Source organism: Oncorhynchus nerka, linkage group LG8 (assembly GCF_034236695.1).
Source record: "Oncorhynchus nerka isolate Pitt River linkage group LG8, Oner_Uvic_2.0, whole genome shotgun sequence".
NCBI classification, from domain to species: Eukaryota; Metazoa; Chordata; class Actinopteri; order Salmoniformes; family Salmonidae; genus Oncorhynchus; species Oncorhynchus nerka.
Genome location: NC_088403.1, coordinates 16803532 through 16823302, shown reverse-complemented (window position 1 = coordinate 16823302; position 19771 = coordinate 16803532). Strand labels below are relative to the sequence as shown.

Below are 19771 nucleotides of genomic sequence, written 5' to 3'. Positions count from 1 at the left end.
TCTGATGTTCAGACTCTACTTGCAGATGTCAGAGAAGAAATCCATACTGCCCTGCCCACATCACTGTTGCTCCAAGCAGAGGAAACCGCAGTTCTGAAATACATCAAAAAGCATTTAGACTTCTGGCTGAAGCCCATACACGCCGCAGCGTACATGCTGGACCCCAAGTATGCTGGCAAGAGCATCCTGTCTGGTGCAGAGATCAACAAGGCCTATGGTGTCATCAATACCGTGTCTCGACACCTTGGCCTGGATGACGGCAAGGTTCTTGGCATTTTGGCGAAGTACACTTCCAAGCAAGGGCTTTATGTCTACTTATGATGAGGTTAAAGGTTGATGTTTCTGTCTCCATATGATATGGTAAATATATACAATGCAAAAAAACATCTACATTTTAAATGGTATTAATATTAATTTGCATATATTCCCGTTAATTCCCACGGAAAGTTTCCACCTCTGATTATTCCCCAAAATGTGCAACCCTATCCAGCACACATGCTTTCTGTTTAATAGTTGTAACACAGCCTCCAAAAATACAATTGATTGAACACTTGATTCATTATTTTTTGTTTTATTATTGTACAGCAACATAAACTAATGAAAATGCTTTTGTTCTCATGTTACCTGAGACCATCGTAAACACAACCAAATTAACATTTTTGTGATCGCCTATATTTACATTTACATTTAAGTCATTTAGCAGACGCTCTTATCCAGAGCGACTTACAAATTGATGAAATGTATTAATTAGTGTTAGAATGTTGCAGTCAGAATGACTACTCACTAGCTTGAAGAGGAGGCCCAGCGGTTCTAGTGTTAGAATGTTGCAGTCAGAATGACTACTCACTAGCTTGAAGAGGAGGCCCAGCGGTTCTAGTGTTAGTGAAGTGTGTATTTACTATCACAGACGCCGCATGAGGAACTTCAAAAAGCAGAACTTCCCCTCAAATAAAAACACACCTTATGGAACAGCGGAGACTGTGAAGCAACACAAACATAGACACATGCATGTGTACACACACATGCACGATAACATAAAATATATATATATTTAACCTTTATTTAACAAGGCAAGTCAGTTAAGAGCAAATTCTTATTTACAATGACGGCCTTCCGGGGAACAGTCTTGTCAGGGGCAGAACGAGAGATTTTTACCTTGTTAGCTCTGGGATTCCAACCAGCAACCTTTCGGTTACTGGCACAGCGCTCTAACCACTAGGCTACCTGCCGCACTATGTACACATTTAGTACTGTAGATATGTGGTAGTGGTGAAGAAGGTCCTGAGGGCACACAGTGTGTTGTGAAATCTGTCAATGTATTGTTTTCAAATAGTGTAAACAGCCTTAATTTTGCTGGACCCCAGGAAGAGTAGCTGCTGGCACAGCTAATGGGGATCCATAATAAATACAAATAATTGTTCTTCCATGACCCTGTTGGCTAGGCTCCCTCTCCTTGTTCGGCTAGTAATTGGTGCGTGTTGCTACGGCAGAGGTTTATATTCACACTGTTTCTTGATATACTGCGATAGCATTGACCTTCTCCCAGCATCTGTCTCTCCTCTTTAACCAGCCTGACATTTGGACTTCTTTCTCTATTTTAGATCACTCTTAATGACTGAGGTCATATCTGTTTTGTTCGCTTACTCCTCTCTCTCTCTCTCCATTTACATTTGAGTCATTTAGCTTATGCTCTTATCCGACTGACAGCAGTGAGTGCCTACATTTTTCATGCTGTTTCCCTGTGGGAATCGAACCCACAACCCTGGCGTTGCAAGCGCTATGTTCTACCAACTGAGCCTCTCTCTCTCTGTCTCTCTCTCTCTCTCACCTCCTATTAATTTCCTTTGCTCCCTCCCACAAAAACGGGAAAATAAACCTAATTTTCCACCACCATGGTAGAGTGGCTACTTCCTGATGTTGTGCCTGTGCTCAGCCAGGGGAAAACAACAGACTGCTGCAGTGTGCATCTTCCGGAATATATCTGAAAACGGTTAGTTTTATTAAGGAAGAAAGTACGCATATTCCCCCCCAAAATCCAGCAGCACGCTATTAAAACTACTTAAGGAGGAAACGGATGCCTTTGCAGCCTGAATGGAGGATGTTTTATGTACGAACCGGTCCCAGAGGGATACCAGTGTTTTACCGGCTGGGTACATTACGCCAAGACGAAAGTGAAGATGTATCACACACTAGCAGCTGTCTAGGCCTTTTCTCTCCCTTCTTTTCAGTACTACCCTTTTATCAGAGGTGAGATGCATTCACACCATTAACTTAGATGACTTGTAGATGACTTGACACATGGCTGGTTGTGTGATTAAATGTGTTGCACTTATGGAGTGCGTCCCTCCCTTCTGTCACCATAGAAATGGAATCCACACATCACAGAATGTTGACTTTGAATGGGTATGTCCATTCTAGTAAATATATTTCTTTACTTACACATAATCTCTAGAGCAGCTCACCATTAGGATGAGGCAGCACAGGTCCTATATGCCCTCAGGCTCCAGCACTGGAGATCATTTCACACCTGATACATTTCCTCATGTTGTCTGCCTCTCTCTGGGGAGGAGTGTGTTTTCCCCTCAAGTTAATTGTCATTTCTGTAAACAACAATACAAATGAGTTAGGATTTCCCTCTCCCGCTAACACAGTCCATTAATAGCATTTTCTGTTTGTACCTTGTGTTTGATTCATTAGCGGAAAACAAAGGTATAATTAGAATTCACATTTGCTTTTTATGTCTGCATAGTGAGAGAAGCAGCTTAGCTTTAGTACAGTACAGGTCACACCAGGCGTCCTCATTGGCCAGGTGTAAGAGGGGCTCAACTCTTATAGAAAGGTTATACCAGCCTCTACCCCCCCCCATAGCCTCCTTTGCCCCTAGGAGTTGGGTGAGCCCCCCATCAATGATTCATCCCCAGCATTCAACAACATTATTCCCACATTAAAATTGCATGGTGCCTTTAAACCTCTTTGTTCAGAGGCGTTTGGTTTGGCCCCTGGGCACACCTCAGCACCGTTACACAAGACTGCCACAATCCATATCTACAACTCTGCGAGCGGGGAGACTGTGAGATGTTAAGGGGAAGTGGTGTAGGAGATGAGGAGGGGTCTTTGAGTAGATCTGATGTACAGTATTTTGGAATTCAACAGTTTTGTTGACCCATATGTTATTTGATAGAGGTGTGTGTGTGTGTGTGTGTGTGTGTGTGTGTGTCTTTAACCAGAGAAATCACATTGAGATTGACATTTTTTTCCAGTGGGTTCTGACCAAGATGGCAGCATTCATAGTTACACATGTGACACAACATAACACATAATAATGAATGGAAGTTAAATTGGTGCAAAGTCCATAAAAGTGTGTTAAACCTGCTCTTTAAAAGACATGTCAGTGTATTTGGGTAGTTTGAGAAGCAAGAGGCCGTAGGGCAGTAGAGAATGGTTTGGAACGCCTGCAAATAAGGGTGTGTTAATTGACCTTACCACATAGTGGTGACCTTAGTACATGTTGACCTAACATGATCACTGTTTGCCTGGCCTTAACCTCAACACCTACTGTATGTTCATGTTGACCTAACATGATCACTGTTTGCCTGGCCTTAACCTCAACACCTACTGTATGTTCATGTTGACCTAACATGATCACTGTTTGCCTGGCCTTAACCTCAACACCTACTGTATGTTCATGTTGACCTAACATGATCACTGTTTGCCTGGCCTTAACCTCAACACCTACTGTATGGTCATGCCCTCAACCTTCAGACTGACTGAACATCTGTCAATAGTTTTTTTTAAGGACTCGTTAAGGACTCGCCATAACATTTGTGACGGCAGTTTATTTTTCCTACATTTCACTCTGTAATCAAAAGTGAAGTACTTCTTGTTCAAGGTCACTTTCAACGTGCTGAAAGCAGAGTGTTGTGTTTTGGGTGCCTCTCTGGAGTGGCTGAGGAGCACATGCAGTCCTCTCCAAAGTGATGATACCCCTCAATAACCTTCTTTTACACACCCTTGCCCTATTTCAAGTATCAAACCACTGAGCCATCAAAAAACACACCCAGCCCCAAACAGCCAATCTCCCAGTTCTTTAACCAAATATTATAGTCTCTCTATCTCCACATGTGGAGGGGGGAAGGCATCCACCTATTCCCAGGAAGATGATTCCTTCCCCCTGGTAGGTACACACACACACACTTTCTCTCTTGCCAGTCTTCCACAGCGAATGAAAAATGTGTCCAATATCCCTAGACGGACAATAATGATCAGAAAGCAATAGAGGTGAGGTGGATAGATAGCACCTTGCCCTGCGATAGCCGTTTTGCTTGGGTTTGCAGTTAAGGGTGTGTGCGTGGGTTTTAAAGGTTTTGCTTTGCTGCTGTTTCTCAGCAAGGCACTCTCATTACTTCTCATTGTTACGGTGTGGACTTTTCTATTGTCTGAGTTGCTTTGTTGTTGGCCAGGGCTAATGGCTGCTCCTTTAGCTGCCTTCAACCTGATCTCCTCTCACTCCCTGGGCTCCTTCAGTGTCTTCAAAGGTCTGTAGGACCTGGTAGAGGGAAGGGGCCATTAAAGATGATCTCAGAGCACACACACACCTGACACTAACACGCGGGCAGACAGGCATGTAAACACACACACAGAAGACCTGCATGCTCACTCACTATTACACGGGAGAGATGGAAAACAGAATGTTTTTATCTTTTGAAAAGGAATGTTATTCTACTGTGTGTGTGTGTGCCCATGATGGATGGAGAGTGCTGACATGTGCAGCTCAGTGGATTGCGAGACTGGACATGGCTAGACTCTCTCTTCTTCCCCCTCTCTCGCTCTGCTTCACTCTGAAAGACATTGCATGTCACCCCTGCTCCCCCTGCTCTCTGACATCAGAGGTAGCAGACCAAACATCAGCTGTATATTGGACCATTTCACCCAGGGCCAGTCAACCTATAGAAGGTCTTAGTGGTGTATGATGAACTGTTTGATTCGTCTATCAGTTTAATGATGGGTTGTTGTGGACTGGTGGTCATAGGAATGTTATTTTAACTTTGGTTGATCTCTATCGGACCACCCATCTATCTGTGATTTCTAGCCTTCCTGTTACTGTTTCAGCCATAGAATAGTTTAAGTTCTATTTTAGAGCGTAGGTCAACGTAGTTGATTTGATATATCTCCTCAGTCAGTATTGTAGGCTAATTACACCCACATTTCTCCTCAGTGGTTCAGTGTGTCTTTACTTCACTTCCAGTGCCTTCGGAAAGTATTCAGACCCTTTGTTCCACATTTTGTTACGTTACAGCCTTATTCTAAAACTGATGAGAAAAAATAATGTAATCAATCTACACACAATCCCCCATAAGGACAAAGTGAAAACAGTATTAAAAAATGTTTGCGAATGTATTGAAACAGAAATACCTTATTTACGTAAGTATTCAGACCCTTTGCTATGAGACTTGAAATTGAGCTCAGGTTCATCCTGTTTCCATTGAGCATCCTTGATGTTTCTACAACTTGATTGGAGTCCACCCGTGGTAAATGAACTTGATTTGGAAAGGCACACACCTGTCTATATAAGGTCCCACAGTTGACAGTACATGTCAGGACAAAGACCATGCCACGAGGTCAAAGGAATTGTCCGTAGAGCTCCGAGACAGGATTGTGTCGAGGCACAGATCTGGGGAAGGGTACCAATACATTACTGCATTATTGAAGGTCACCAAGAACACAGGGGCCTCCATTCGTAAGTGGAAGAAGTTTGTAACCACCAAGAATCATTCTAGAGCTGGCCGCCCGGCCAAACTGAGCAATCAGGGGAGAAGGGCCTTGGTCAGGGAGGAGACCAACGACCCAATGGTCACTCTGACCGAGCTCCAGAGTTCCTCTGTGGAGATGGCAGAACCTTCCAGAAAGACAACCATCTCTGCAGCACTCCATCAATTAGGCCTTTATGGTAGAGTTGCCAAGCGGAAGCCACTCCTCAGTAAAAGGCACATGACAGCCCACTCCAGAGCGCTCAGGACCTTAGACCTGGGCAAAGGTTCACCTTCCAACCGGACAATGACCTTAAGCACACAGCCAATACAACTCAGGAATGTCTTCAGGACAAGTCTCTGAATGTCCTTGAGTGGCCCAGCCAGAGCCCGGACTTGAACACGATCGAACATCTCTGGAGAGACCTGAAAATATCTGTGCAGCGACATTCCCCATCCAGCCTGACAGAGCTTGAGAGGATCTGCAGAGAAGAATGGGAGAAACTCCCCAAATACAGATGTCCCAAGCTTGTAGCATCATACCCAAGGAGACTCAGGCTGTAATTGCTGCCAAAGGTGCTTCAAAAAGTACTGACTAAAGGGTCTGAATACTTATGTAAATTATTTATTTTTGAATACATTTGCATAAATGTCCCCCAAAAAGGTCTTACTTTGTCATTATGGGGTATTGTGTGTAGATTGATGAGGGGAAAAAATCTATGTAATCAATTTTAGAATAAGGCTGTTACCTAACAAAATGTGGCAAAAGTCAAGGGGTCTGAGTACTTTATGAATGCACTGTATATTAGGCTGGTGTGTTTGATTCTGAACAGAGGAACAGTTTGGATCTCACTGTTCAGGGACCTTCACCAATCACACCAGCGCAGTGTAGCGATGAACGTGTTGCCAAGCAACTATAAGAATCGAATGCCTAGTGACGCTTCAAAAAGTTGCATCGTTCCAACTGCCTGGTGGGAAGTGTGTGCAGGTTTACCAGCTCAAAATAACACTGCACTCTTCCTATGTAAATGCGTCCGGAGGGGGGTTTCACAGGAAAGTGTCACGTCTAAATGAATCTCAACTTAGGGCTTTGAGGCATTTCAAAGCAAAGCCAGACTTGGTTAGAAAAACCTACTGCGTCAAAGCTTTCAAACTTCAAATGATCGTCATCTGACATAACCTTTCTTTTGACCCTTTGTCATTTTCAACTGTAAAGTCTTCAGTGTCGCCCTCTTTCTGCCAGCTGGCGAACCACAAGACCAGCTTGTGGATTTAAAGGGGAATAACGGCAAAATGTGCCTGTTCCTAATGGAACTAATGTTTCATTTAGGTGAATAACATTTAGTTATGGCATCTGGGTGGCCACTACAGAGGACATTTCCTGATGAGCTCTTATTTAATGTGATAAACGAGTTGTCAGGACTATAATAATTTTTAACTATTCCTGAGATATTCACTTACAAGAAACAATGTGACTATCAAACTCAGAAAAATTATAATTCATAATTACACACACTACTTTTCAGTTTTCATAAACTTGAGCTGTGTATGTTTGTGTGTATCTCATGTGTGTACGTGTCTGCTTGCGTATTCTTATGTGCGTCTGTCCTTTGTCTAGTGTTGTAAATGTTAACTGTCTGTCTCTGTCAGGCTGGAGGAGGAGAAGGTCCATGCTGCATCCTTTGCTGAGGCTGAGGCCCAGGCCAGTGTGAAGGATGAGGTGGGTCGTATCCTGGAGCTGGAGAGAGCCACGACCCATAATACCCTGACGCAGGCTGTCATGAGGGAGAAGGTCAGCGCTGAGGACGAGAGGCTACGCACCCAGCTTTACGTAAGTCCCTAACCCCCTCCAACCGTTTCTCAACCCCCCCTTCGTCAATTGGTTTTGTTCCAGTCTCAGCCCAGCACTAACACTGACTTTCACAGTCATCAAGACCAGATGTTGATTAGGTGAATTAAGTGTTTTAGTGCTGGGCAGGAACAAATGCCTGTACACCTACTAGCTAGGGGTTGATGACTGTAATGGCCCTGATGGCAGCTCATTCCCCTCTGTAACCAGGGTGATGATCACTGTGCTCCTCATAGGTGGGACCATCCCATAACCAAAACAGAGGACTATATAGTATTATCTTAGTATCTGTAAAACATCTTGTTCTGCTGGGCATCCTAATGCTATACTGTACTCCACTGAAACATGAGGACTATATAGTATTATCTTAGTATCTGTAAAACATCTTGTTCTGCTGGGCATCCTAATGCTATACTGTACTCCACTGAAACATGAGGACTATATAGTATTATCTTAGTATCTGTAAAACATCTTGTTCTGCTGGGCATCCTAATGCTATATTGGACTCCACTGAAACATGACCCGTCGGCTACATTTCAACATTTCCAAGTTTTACTCCCTTGCTCCTTTCCATCATTGGTTAAACACACACACACACACACACACACACACACACACACACACATATGTGGTAATTGACAGGTCACGACTGGAGCGGTGACACGTCGGGTGTGTGAGCATAGCCGTGAACTAAAGTCTATAGAGCCGTCTGACCTGTGTGACCCCTTACACACACGCAATAAGAGCATTTGCATTACACACTAATACAAATGTGTAACAGGACAAATATAAGCACCCGCCAAATGATTGATTATTCTTAGACACACGAACGAACATACACACACACGCACACACACGCTAGCCCCTCAGAGACCTGAGAAATGAGGGGTTTCACTTCCACCATATCATTGTGATGATCACCACTATATGATTAGGTTAAACTGAAATTGATCTTCCTACAGGGCCCTCTTATATTTCACTGTCCCCTTATTTCCTTTATGATGTTGTGTCTGAGAAAGCCACCCTCATTTTAGAGAGTTATGGCTTTATTTTACTGTAAATAGCCCCTGTAAACATATAGCAAGACCAGCGTCATCCCTGCATTGCCTTGACAGCCAACAGATTCTCTCACAACCGGCGCACACACACACATGCACAACACGCTCCCCGGAGAACGGGCCCTGTTTACAAACCTACGCTATTGATTATATAGCTCATTTCACACGCTCATTGCTGTAATAGAAAAATGAATCATTTTGGGTGGCCGAGACGCCATGGCGTGCCGCGATTCCACCACGCCGCAGGATGAGGGTATCAGGGATCCCTCGCTCGGAACGACGATCCAATCGAAAAAATTTAAAAGTGAGGGAGGTGGGGAGGAAGAGCGGGGACTCTATACGCCTTCAGCATCTGTGAAGAGAGCTGTTTTGTTCTTTGTCATCTTTAATTTAATGATTTTTTTGGAGGGAGGGAGGGAGGAATAGGACCAGCCATGTATCTCCATGTAAGTGTCTGTCCTCTCTTGGTGCTGTTTAAAATAATGTCCGGATAGCTCAGATCAGTCATATGGACTGTAGCCCTGCCAACAACAAGTTGGCATGTGTTTACAACAACAAGTTGGCATGTGTTTACAACAACAAGTTGGCAGGGCTCCAGTTCTGGGGGCCAACGTGTTCCAAAAGATACTACAATGGGGAACGGAAGCAGGGCGGTAGCTCCACCTCCCTCGCTTTGCGAGTTCTGGGCAAGTCTATGGGCCAAATGTCCCCTCCCCTTCTGAAATTCGCAAGATGTGAACACCTGTGAAATGGTGTTTGTCCAGATGATCAGTGAGGAAAAACCTGCGCTCTGGGTTAAGGTTCAAGGTGAGACATGACATCTGACAGATGTTAAGTTACCAGTAGTGTTACATGCTTCTGTCCACCAGAGAGAACTATCAGTATACAGCAGTACTGTACTGTAGTATAGGTCACAGCAGCAGCAGTCCTTGTAGTACAGGTCACAGCAGCGGCAGTCCTTGTAGTACAGGTCACAGCAGCGGCAGTCCTTGTAGTACAGGTCACAGCAGCGGCAGTCCTCGTAGTACAGGTCACAGCAGCGGCAGTCCTCGTAGTACAGGTCACAGCAGCGGCAGTCCTCGTAGTACAGGTCACAGCAGCGGCAGTCCTCGTAGTACAGGTCACAGCAGCGGCAGTCCTCGTAGTATAGTCACAGCAGCGGCAGTCCTTGTAGTACAGGTCACAGCAGCGGCAGTCCTCGTAGTACAGGTCACAGCAGCGGCAGTCCTTGTAGTATAGTCACAGCAGCGGCAGTCCTTGTAGTATAGTCACAGCAGCGGCAGTCCTTGTAGTACAGGTCACAGCAGTGGCAGTCCTCGTAGTATAGTCACAGCAGCGGCAGTCCTTGTAGTACAGGTCACAGCAGCGGCAGTCCTTGTAGTACAGGTCACAGCAGCGGCAGTCCTGTAGTACAGGTCACAGCAGCGGCAGTCCTTGTAGTACAGGTCACAGCAGCGGCAGTCCTTGTAGTACAGGTCACAGCAGCGGCAGTCCTTGTAGTACAGGTCACAGCAGCGGCAGTCCTTGTAGTACAGGTCACAGCAGCGGCAGTCCTTGTAGTACAGGTCACAGCAGCGCAGCAGTCCTTGTAGTACAGGTCACAGCAGCGGCAGTCCTCGTAGTACAGGTCACAGCAGCGGCAGTCCTCGTAGTACAGGTCACAGCAGCGGCAGTCCTCGTAGTACAGGTCACAGCAGCGGCAGTCCTCGTAGTACAGGTCACAGCAGCGGCAGTCCTCGTAGTACAGGTCACAGCAGCGGCAGTCCTCGTAGTACAGGTCACAGCAGCGGCAGTCCTTGTAGTACAGGTCACAGCAGTCCGGCAGTCACAGCAACGGCAGTCCTTGTAGTACAGGTCACAGCAGCGGCAGTCCTTGTAGTACAGGTCACAGCAGCGGCAGTCCTTGTAGTACAGGTCACAGCAGCGGCAGTCCTTGTAGTACAGGTCACAGCAGCGGCAGTCCTTGTAGTATAGGTCACAGCAGCAGTCACAGCAGCGGCAATTACACATCACAGCAGCGGCAGTCCTTGTAGTACAGGTCACAGCAGCGGCAGTCCTTGTAGTACAGGTCACAGCAGCGGCAGTCCTTGTAGTACAGGTCACAGCAGCGGCAGTCCTTGTAGTACAGGTCACAGCAGCGGCAGTCCTTGTAGTACAGGTCACAGCAGCGGCAGCAGTCCTTGTAGTACAGGTCACAGCAGCGGCAGTCCTTGTAGTATAGTCACAGCAGCGGCAGTCCTGTAATTACAGGTCACAGCAGCGGCAGTCCTAGTACAGGTAGTACAGGTCACAGCAGCGGCAGTCCTTGTAGTACAGGTCACAGCAGTGGCAGTCCTCGTAGTATAGTCACAGCAGCGGCAGTCCTTGTAGTACAGGTCACAGCAGCGGCAGTCCTTGTAGTACAGGTCACAGCAGTGGCAGTCCTCGTAGTACAGGTCACAGCAGCGGCAGTCCTTGTAGTACAGGTCACAGCAGCGGCAGTCCTTGTAGTACAGGTCACAGCAGCGGCAGTCCTTGTAGTACAGGTCACAGCAGCGGCAGTCCTTGTAGTACAGGTCACAGCAGTGGCAGTCCTTGTAGTACAGGTCACAGCAGCGGCAGTCCTTGTAGTACAGGTCACAGCAGCGGCAGTCCTTGTAGTATAGTCACAGCAGCGGCAGTCCTTGTAGTACAGGTCACAGCAGCGGCAGTCCTTGTAGTACAGGTCACAGCAGCGGCAGTCCTTGTAGTACAGGTCACAGCAGCGGCAGTCCTTGTAGTACAGGTCACAGCAGCGGCAGTCCTTGTAGTACAGGTCACAGCAGCGGCAGTCCTTGTAGTACAGGTCACAGCAGCGGCAGTCCTTGTAGTACAGGTCACAGCAGCGGCAGTCCTTGTAGTACAGGTCACAGCAGCGGCAGTCCTTGTAGTACAGGTCACAGCAGCGGCAGTCCTTGTAGTATAGTCACAGCAGCGGCAGTCCTCTAATTACACATCACAGCAGCGGCAGTCCTTGTAGTACAGGTCACAGCAGCGGCAGTCCTTGTAGTACAGGTCACAGCAGCGGCAGTCCTTGTAGTACAGGTCACAGCAACGGCAGTCCTTGTAGTACAGGTCACAGCAGCGGCAGTCCTTGTAGTACAGGTCACAGCGGCAGTCCTTGTAGTACAGGTCACAGCAGCGGCAGTCCTTGTAGTATAGTCACAGCAGCGGCAGTCCTGTAATTACACTTCACAGCAGCGGCAGTCCTCGTAGTACAGGTCACAGCAGCGGCAGTCCTTGTAGTACAGGTCACAGCAGTGGCAGTCCTCGTAGTATAGTCACAGCAGCGGCAGTCCTTGTAGTACAGGTCACAGCAGCGGCAGTCCTTGTAGTACAGGTCACAGCAGTGGCAGTCCTCGTAGTACAGGTCACAGCAGCGGCAGTCCTTGTAGTACAGGTCACAGCAGCGGCAGTCCTTGTAGTACAGGTCACAGCAGCGGCAGTCCTTGTAGTATAGTCACAGCAGCGGCAGTCCTTGTAGTATAGTCACAGCAGCGGCAGTCCTTGTAGTACAGGTCACAGCAGTGGCAGTCCTTGTAGTACAGGTCACAGCAGCGGCAGTCCTTGTAGTACAGGTCACAGCAGCGGCAGTCCTTGTAGTACAGGTCACAGCAGCGGCAGTCCTTGTAGTACAGGTCACAGCAACGGCAGTCCTTGTAGTACAGGTCACAGCAGCGGCAGTCCTTGTAGTACAGGTCACAGCGGCAGTCCTTGTAGTACAGGTCACAGCAGCGGCAGTCCTTGTAGTATAGACACAGCAGCGGCAGTCCTCTAATTAATTACACGTCACAGCAGCGGCAGTCCTTGTAGTACAGGTCACAGCAGCGGCAGTCCTTGTAGTACAGGTCACAGCAGCGGCAGTCCTTGTAGTACAGGTCACAGCAGCGGCAGTCCTTGTAGTACAGGTCACAGCAGCGGCAGTCCTTGTAGTACAGGTCACAGCGGCAGTCCTTGTAGTACAGGTCACAGCAGCGGCAGTCCTTGTAGTATAGTCACAGCAGCGGCAGTCCTGTAATTACACTTCACAGCAGCGGCAGTCCTCGTAGTACAGGTCACAGCAGCGGCAGTCCTTGTAGTACAGGTCACAGCAGTGGCAGTCCTCGTAGTATAGTCACAGCAGCGGCAGTCCTTGTAGTACAGGTCACAGCAGCGGCAGTCCTTGTAGTACAGGTCACAGCAGTGGCAGTCCTCGTAGTACAGGTCACAGCAGTGGCAGTCCTTGTAGTACAGGTCACAGCAGCGGCAGTCCTTGTAGTACAGGTCACAGCAGCGGCAGTCCTTGTAGTATAGTCACAGCAGCGGCAGTCCTTGTAGTACAGGTCACAGCAGCGGCAGTCCTTGTAGTACAGGTCACAGCAGCGGCAGTCCTTGTAGTACAGGTCACAGCAGCGGCAGTCCTTGTAGTACAGGTCACAGCAGCGGCAGTCCTTGTAGTACAGGTCACAGCAGCGGCAGTCCTTGTAGTACAGGTCACAGCAGCGGCAGTCCTTGTAGTACAGGTCACAGCAGCGGCAGTCCTTGTAGTATAGTCACAGCAGCGGCAGTCCTTGTAGTACAGGTCACAGCAGCGGCAGTCCTTGTAGTACAGGTCACAGCAGCGGCAGTCCTTGTAGTACAGGTCACAGCAGCGGCAGTCCTTGTAGTACAGGTCACAGCAGCGGCAGTCCTTGTAGTACAGGTCACAGCAACGGCAGTCCTTGTAGTACAGGTCACAGCAGCGGCAGTCCTTGTAGTACAGGTCACAGCAGCGGCAGTCCTTGTAGTACAGGTCACAGCGGCAGTCCTTGTAGTACAGGTCACAGCAGCGGCAGTCCTCTAATTACACATCACAGCAGCGGCAGTCCTTGTAGTACAGGTCACAGCAGCGGCAGTCCTTGTAGTACAGGTCACAGCAGCGGCAGTCCTTGTAGTACAGGTCACAGCAACGGCAGTCCTTGTAGTACAGGTCACAGCAGCGGCAGTCCTTGTAGTACAGGTCACAGCGGCAGTCCTTGTAGTACAGGTCACAGCAGCGGCAGTCCTTGTAGTATAGTCACAGCAGCGGCAGTCCTGTAATTACACTTCACAGCAGCGGCAGTCCTCGTAGTACAGGTCACAGCAGCGGCAGTCCTTGTAGTACAGGTCACAGCAGTGGCAGTCCTCGTAGTATAGTCACAGCAGCGGCAGTCCTTGTAGTACAGGTCACATCAGCGGCAGTCCTTGTAGTACAGGTCACAGCAGTGGCAGTCCTCGTAGTACAGGTCACAGCAGCGGCAGTCCTTGTAGTACAGGTCACAGCAGCGGCAGTCCTTGTAGTACAGGTCACAGCAGCGGCAGTCCTTGTAGTATAGTCACAGCAGCGGCAGTCCTTGTAGTACAGGTCACAGCAGTGGCAGTCCTTGTAGTACAGGTCACAGCAGCGGCAGTCCTGTAGTACAGGTCACAGCAGCAGTCCTTGTAGTACAGGTCACAGCAGCGGCAGTCCTTGTAGTACAGGTCACAGCAACGGCAGTCCTTGTAGTACAGGTCACAGCAGCGGCAGTCCTTGTAGTACAGGTCACAGCGGCAGTCCTTGTAGTACAGGTCACAGCAGCGGCAGTCCTTGTAGTATAGACACAGCAGCGGCAGTCCTCTAATTACACGTCACAGCAGCGGCAGTCCTTGTAGTACAGGTCACAGCAGCGGCAGTCCTTGTAGTACAGGTCACAGCAGCGGCAGTCCTTGTAGTACAGGTCACAGCAGCGGCAGTCCTTGTAGTACAGGTCACAGCAGCGGCAGTCCTTGTAGTACAGGTCACAGCGGCAGTCCTTGTAGTACAGGTCACAGCAGCGGCAGTCCTTGTAGTATAGTCACAGCAGCGGCAGTCCTTGTAGTACAGGTCACAGCAGCGGCAGTCCTCGTAGTACAGGTCACAGCAGCGGCAGTCCTCGTAGTACAGGTCACAGCAGCGGCAGTCCTCGTAGTACAGGTCACAGCAGCGGCAGTCCTTGTAGTACAGGTCACAGCGGCAGTCCTGTAGTACAGGTCACACAGCAGTCACAGCAGCGGCAGTCCTTGTAGTACAGGTCACAGCAGCGGCAGTCCTCGTAGTACAGGTCACAGCAGCGGCAGTCCTCGTAGTATAGTCACAGCAGCGGCAGTCCTTGTAGTACAGGTCACAGCAGCGGCGGTCCTTGTAGTACAGGTCACAGCAGCGGCGGTCCTTGTAGTACAGGTCACAGCAGCGGCGGTCCTCGTAGTACAGGTCACAGCAGCGGCAGTCCTCGTAGTATAGGTCACAGCAGCGGCAGTCCTCGTAGTACAGGTCACAGCAGCGGCAGTCCTTGTAGTATAGGTCACAGCAGCGGTAGTCCTCGTAGTATAGTCACAGCAGCGGCAGTCCTTGTAGTACAGGTCACAGCAGCGGCAGTCCTTGTAGTATAGTCACAGCAGCGGCAGTCCTTGTAGTACAGGTCACAGCAGTGGCAGTCCTTGTAGTACAGGTCACAGCAGCGGCAGTCCTTGTAGTACAGGTCACAGCAGCGGCAGTCCTTGTAGTACAGGTCACAGCAGCGGCAGTCCTTGTAGTACAGGTCACAGCAGCGGCAGTCCTTGTAGTACAGGTCACAGCGGCAGTCCTTGTAGTACAGGTCACAGCAGCGGCAGTCCTTGTAGTATAGTCACAGCAGCGGCAGTCCTTGTAGTACAGGTCACAGCAGTGGCAGTCCTTGTAGTACAGGTCACAGCAGCGGCAGTCCTTGTAGTACAGGTCACAGCAGCGGCAGTCCTTGTAGTACAGGTCACAGCAGCGGCAGTCCTTGTAGTACAGGTCACAGCAACGGCAGTCCTTGTAGTACAGGTCACAGCAGCGGCAGTCCTTGTAGTACAGGTCACAGCGGCAGTCCTTGTAGTACAGGTCACAGCAGCGGCAGTCCTTGTAGTATAGACACAGCAGCGGCAGTCCTCTAATTACACGTCACAGCAGCGGCAGTCCTTGTAGTACAGGTCACAGCAGCGGCAGTCCTTGTAGTACAGGTCACAGCAGCGGCAGTCCTTGTAGTACAGGTCACAGCAGCGGCAGTCCTTGTAGTACAGGTCACAGCGGCAGTCCTTGTAGTACAGGTCACAGCAGCGGCAGTCCTTGTAGTATAGTCACAGCAGCGGCAGTCCTTGTAGTACAGGTCACAGCAGCGGCAGTCCTTGTAGTACAGGTCACAGCAGCGGCAGTCCTTGTAGTACAGGTCACAGCAGCGGCAGTCCTTGTAGTACAGGTCACAGCAGCGGCAGTCCTTGTAGTACAGGTCACAGCAGGCAGTCCTTGTAGTACAGGTCACAGCAGCGGCAGTCTTGTAGTATAGTCACAGCAGCGGCAGTCCTTGTAGTACAGGTCACAGCAGCGGCAGTCCTCGTAGTACAGGTCACAGCAGCGGCAGTCCTCGTAGTACAGGTCACAGCAGCGGCAGTCCTCGTAGTACAGGTCACAGCAGCGGCAGTCCTTGTAGTACAGGTCACAGCGGCAGTCCTTGTAGTACAGGTCACAGCAGCGGCAGTCCTTGTAGTACAGGTCACAGCAGCGGCAGTCCTCGTAGTACAGGTCACAGCAGCGGCAGTCCTCGTAGTATAGTCACAGCAGCGGCAGTCCTTGTAGTACAGGTCACAGCAGCGGCGGTCCTTGTAGTACAGGTCACAGCAGCGGCGGTCCTTGTAGTACAGGTCACAGCAGCGGCGGTCCTCGTAGTACAGGGTCACAGCAGCGGCAGTCCTCAGTAGTATAGGTCACAGCAGCGGCAGTCCTCGTAGTACAGGTCACAGCAGCGGCAGTCCTTGTAGTATAGGTCACAGCAGCGGTAGTCCTCGTAGTATAGTCACAGCAGCGGCAGTCCTTGTAGTACAGGTCACAGCAGCGGCAGTCCTTGTAGTATAGTCACAGCAGCGGCAGTCCTTGTAGTACAGGTCACAGCAGTGGCAGTCCTTGTAGTACAGGTCACAGCAGCGGCAGTCCTTGTAGTACAGGTCACAGCAGCGGCAGTCCTTGTAGTACAGGTCACAGCAGCGGCAGTCCTTGTAGTACAGGTCACAGCAGCGGCAGTCCTTGTAGTACAGGTCACAGCAGCGGCAGTCCTTGTAGTACAGGTCACAGCGGCAGTCCTTGTAGTACAGGTCACAGCAGCGGCAGTCCTTGTAGTATAGTCACAGCAGCGGCAGTCCTTGTAGTACAGGTCACAGCAGCGGCAGTCCTCGTAGTACAGGTCACAGCAGCGGCAGTCCTCGTAGTACAGGTCACAGCAGCGGCAGTCCTCGTAGTACAGGTCACAGCAGCGGCAGTCCTCGTAGTACAGGTCACAGCAGCGGCAGTCCTTGTAGTACAGGTCACAGCAGCGGCAGTCCTTGTAGTACAGGTCACAGCAGCGGCAGTCCTCGTAGTACAGGTCACAGCAGCGGCAGTCCTCGTAGTATAGTCACAGCAGCGGCAGTCCTTGTAGTACAGGTCACAGCAGCGGCGGTCCTTGTAGTACAGGTCACAGCAGCGGCGGTCCTTGTAGTACAGGTCACAGCAGCGGCAGTCCTCGTAGTACAGGTCACAGCAGCGGCAGTCCTCGTAGTATAGGTCACAGCAGCGGCAGTCCTCGTAGTACAGGTCACAGCAGCGGCAGTCCTTGTAGTATAGGTCACAGCAGCGGTAGTCCTCGTAGTATAGTCACAGCAGCGGCAGTCCTTGTAGTACAGGTCACAGCAGCGGCAGTCCTCTAATTACACATCACAGTAGCGGCAGTAATACAGAGAGACAGTTTAAAACTCTTTTACTGGCTCCAAGGTTAACCCTGGGCCTTTACCATCTTTTAACACGCTCCCCCCAAGAGACTGGAGCTGGGTGTCCCAGGAGACTGGAGCTGGGTGTCCCAGGAGACTGGAGCTGGGTGTCCCAGAAGACTGGAGCTGGGTGTCCCAAGAGACTGGAGCTGGGTGTCCCAAGAGACTGGAGCTGGGTGTGTCCCAGGAGACTGGAGCTGGGTGTGTCCCAGGAGACTGGAGCTGGGTGTGTCCCAGGAGACTGGAGCTGGGTGTGTCCCAGGAGACTGGAGCTGGGTGTGTCCCAGGAGACTGGAGCTGGGTGTGTCCCAGGTGACTGGAGCTGGGTGTGTCCCAGGTGACTGGAGCTGGGTGTGTCCCAGGTGACTGGAGCTGGGTGTGTCCCAGGTGACTGGAGCTGGGTGTGTCCCAGGAGACTGGAGCTGGGTGTGTCCCAGGAGACTGGAGCTGGGTGTGTCCCAGGAGACTGGAGCTGGGTGTGTCCCAGGAGACTGGAGCTGGGTGTGTCCCAGGAGACTGGAGCTGGGTGTTAAAATGAGTGGGTACATGCAAATTGAGCACACACACACTCTCACAGATATTTGCACACAGACAACATTGTTTTTGACACTTCTGTTTCTGTCTCTCTCTCACACTGGAGTAAAGAGCAGAAGAGGAGGGAAAGTCTGTTCTTTTAGCAGAAAGTGTGTGATGAATTCCCTGTTTGAGAATTCATTTAGAGTCCTGGAGTTTAATAGAATCCGAGGGGTTATCACAGAGTCTGCGCCTATTTTACTCATGTAATTGTCAAGGCTGTCAGTCCTCTCATATGCCCGCTGTTCTTTTCAACTGGAAATGGACTTTTCCCTTTAAAAGACAGCCTAGTCGCCCGCCTTCTTCCCTCATTGTCATTTTTCGGTGTTAACTCTGGGACGGCTGTCTCTCTCTCCTCATTGGCTACGTCCCAATTGGCACCATATTCCATTTCTAGTGCACTGCTTTTGTCACAAGTAGTGCAGTATAAAGGGAATAGGGTGTCATTTGGGAATCTACCAGTCTCTCTTCAGCCGCCAAGACACTTCCCCAACTGTCTTTGAAGTAGCACAGTGCTTTAAAATGGGGAGAAAATAAGCAGTTTCATTACAGAAGTATGTTCACTCTGACTTCATGATTGATATTCAGAATAATGTACAGACACTCTGAATAATGTATTTCTCTGTAGACATTTTAAATATGAGGTTGGCATAGATACAAGCTACATTTACACATGGAGCACGTGAAACGCTTTGGTGATGACCCCTAACTGTGTATATGTATCGTTCCAACATGGGTCAATCAGTGTGTTACCTTTACATCGCACGACACGGACACTACGTAACGCGTTTGTAATGGGAAATGTACAATGCAAAGGATTTGAAAACGGGCCCTTGGGAGCAGCATGGTGGCTGTACTAAGCCCACGTTGCGGCCTAGATGGTGCTTTCAGAGATGATTTGGGAAGTCATTTGCCGTACCACCGCCCTGCACTTAGCAGAGCACATTTATCAAATCAATGCTCTCTGGTCATTGATAAAGCCCAGCTTGATCATTCATGGTGTTCCTATGGAACCACCATTTTACATTCAGCTAGAGCAGTGGTTTTCAACCTGTTATAAACCGTTTTACAGTACTTTTCACAATACAAACATCCATCTGTAATATATTTCATCTGCTACATTCACCGATAACATGAGGTCTAAATTTGACCGCTAAGATGTTTAATGTAAAACAATTCTGACACTGAATGGTGGTCCTCGAGCTTTTGATGGTGATTTGGTGGTCCCTAGAAAGGACAAGGTTGGGAGCCACTGAGCTAGAGGAACCTGTGCTACATTACAGGTTAGAGAAGCTTTAGATGTCTTCTCTATAAGCCCACACCACTGCAAGGCTGCAACCCTTACGCTATTGTGGGATTTGGTTCTTAGCAAGCCTGTCCCTGGATCTACAAAAAGATGCTGCTTTGCTATTACAGAAAGTGTATTTTCTTCCCAATTATAAAGAAATACCTTTGTCTTAATGTTAAATCTTGGGAAGAAAATACTGTGCTACACCCTTACAGCATTTTTATTCCAGGAGGAATGTCAGTGAAACTGGTTGTAAGGGGAGTGATTGGAATACTAGGTGATAGAGGATGAAGAGGGGATGGGAAGAGGAGAGCATGTGAAGAAGTAAGGACCGGGTATAGAGGCTAGCCTACAGAAGCTCTACATAAGTCAGGCTGGAGCGGTAGAAGAAAGCGCTAGTTGTTGTGTTTTCTCTCCTCAGTCTCCTGATTCTACGAGGTATTGATTGGTCTTCTCATCAGGATGC

The 19771-nt window shown here is 49.1% G+C and overlaps 1 protein-coding gene across 9 annotated transcripts in view; it reads left to right on the top strand.

Annotated features, from left to right (window-relative positions):
- The window catches only part of chchd3a (coiled-coil-helix-coiled-coil-helix domain containing 3a), a 32983-nt gene extending 25378 nt beyond the window's left edge, over window positions 1-7605 (top strand). For all 9 annotated transcript variants that reach the window (XM_065021449.1, XM_065021446.1, XM_065021453.1 and 6 more), the window contains one exon: window positions 7398-7605. In XM_065021449.1, coding sequence (XP_064877521.1) covers window positions 7398-7590 — 193 coding nt within the window. In that variant the 3' untranslated portion in view covers window positions 7591-7605. The remainder of the gene's footprint in view (window positions 1-7397) is intronic.
- The last annotated feature ends 12166 nt before the right edge of the window (window positions 7606-19771 follow it).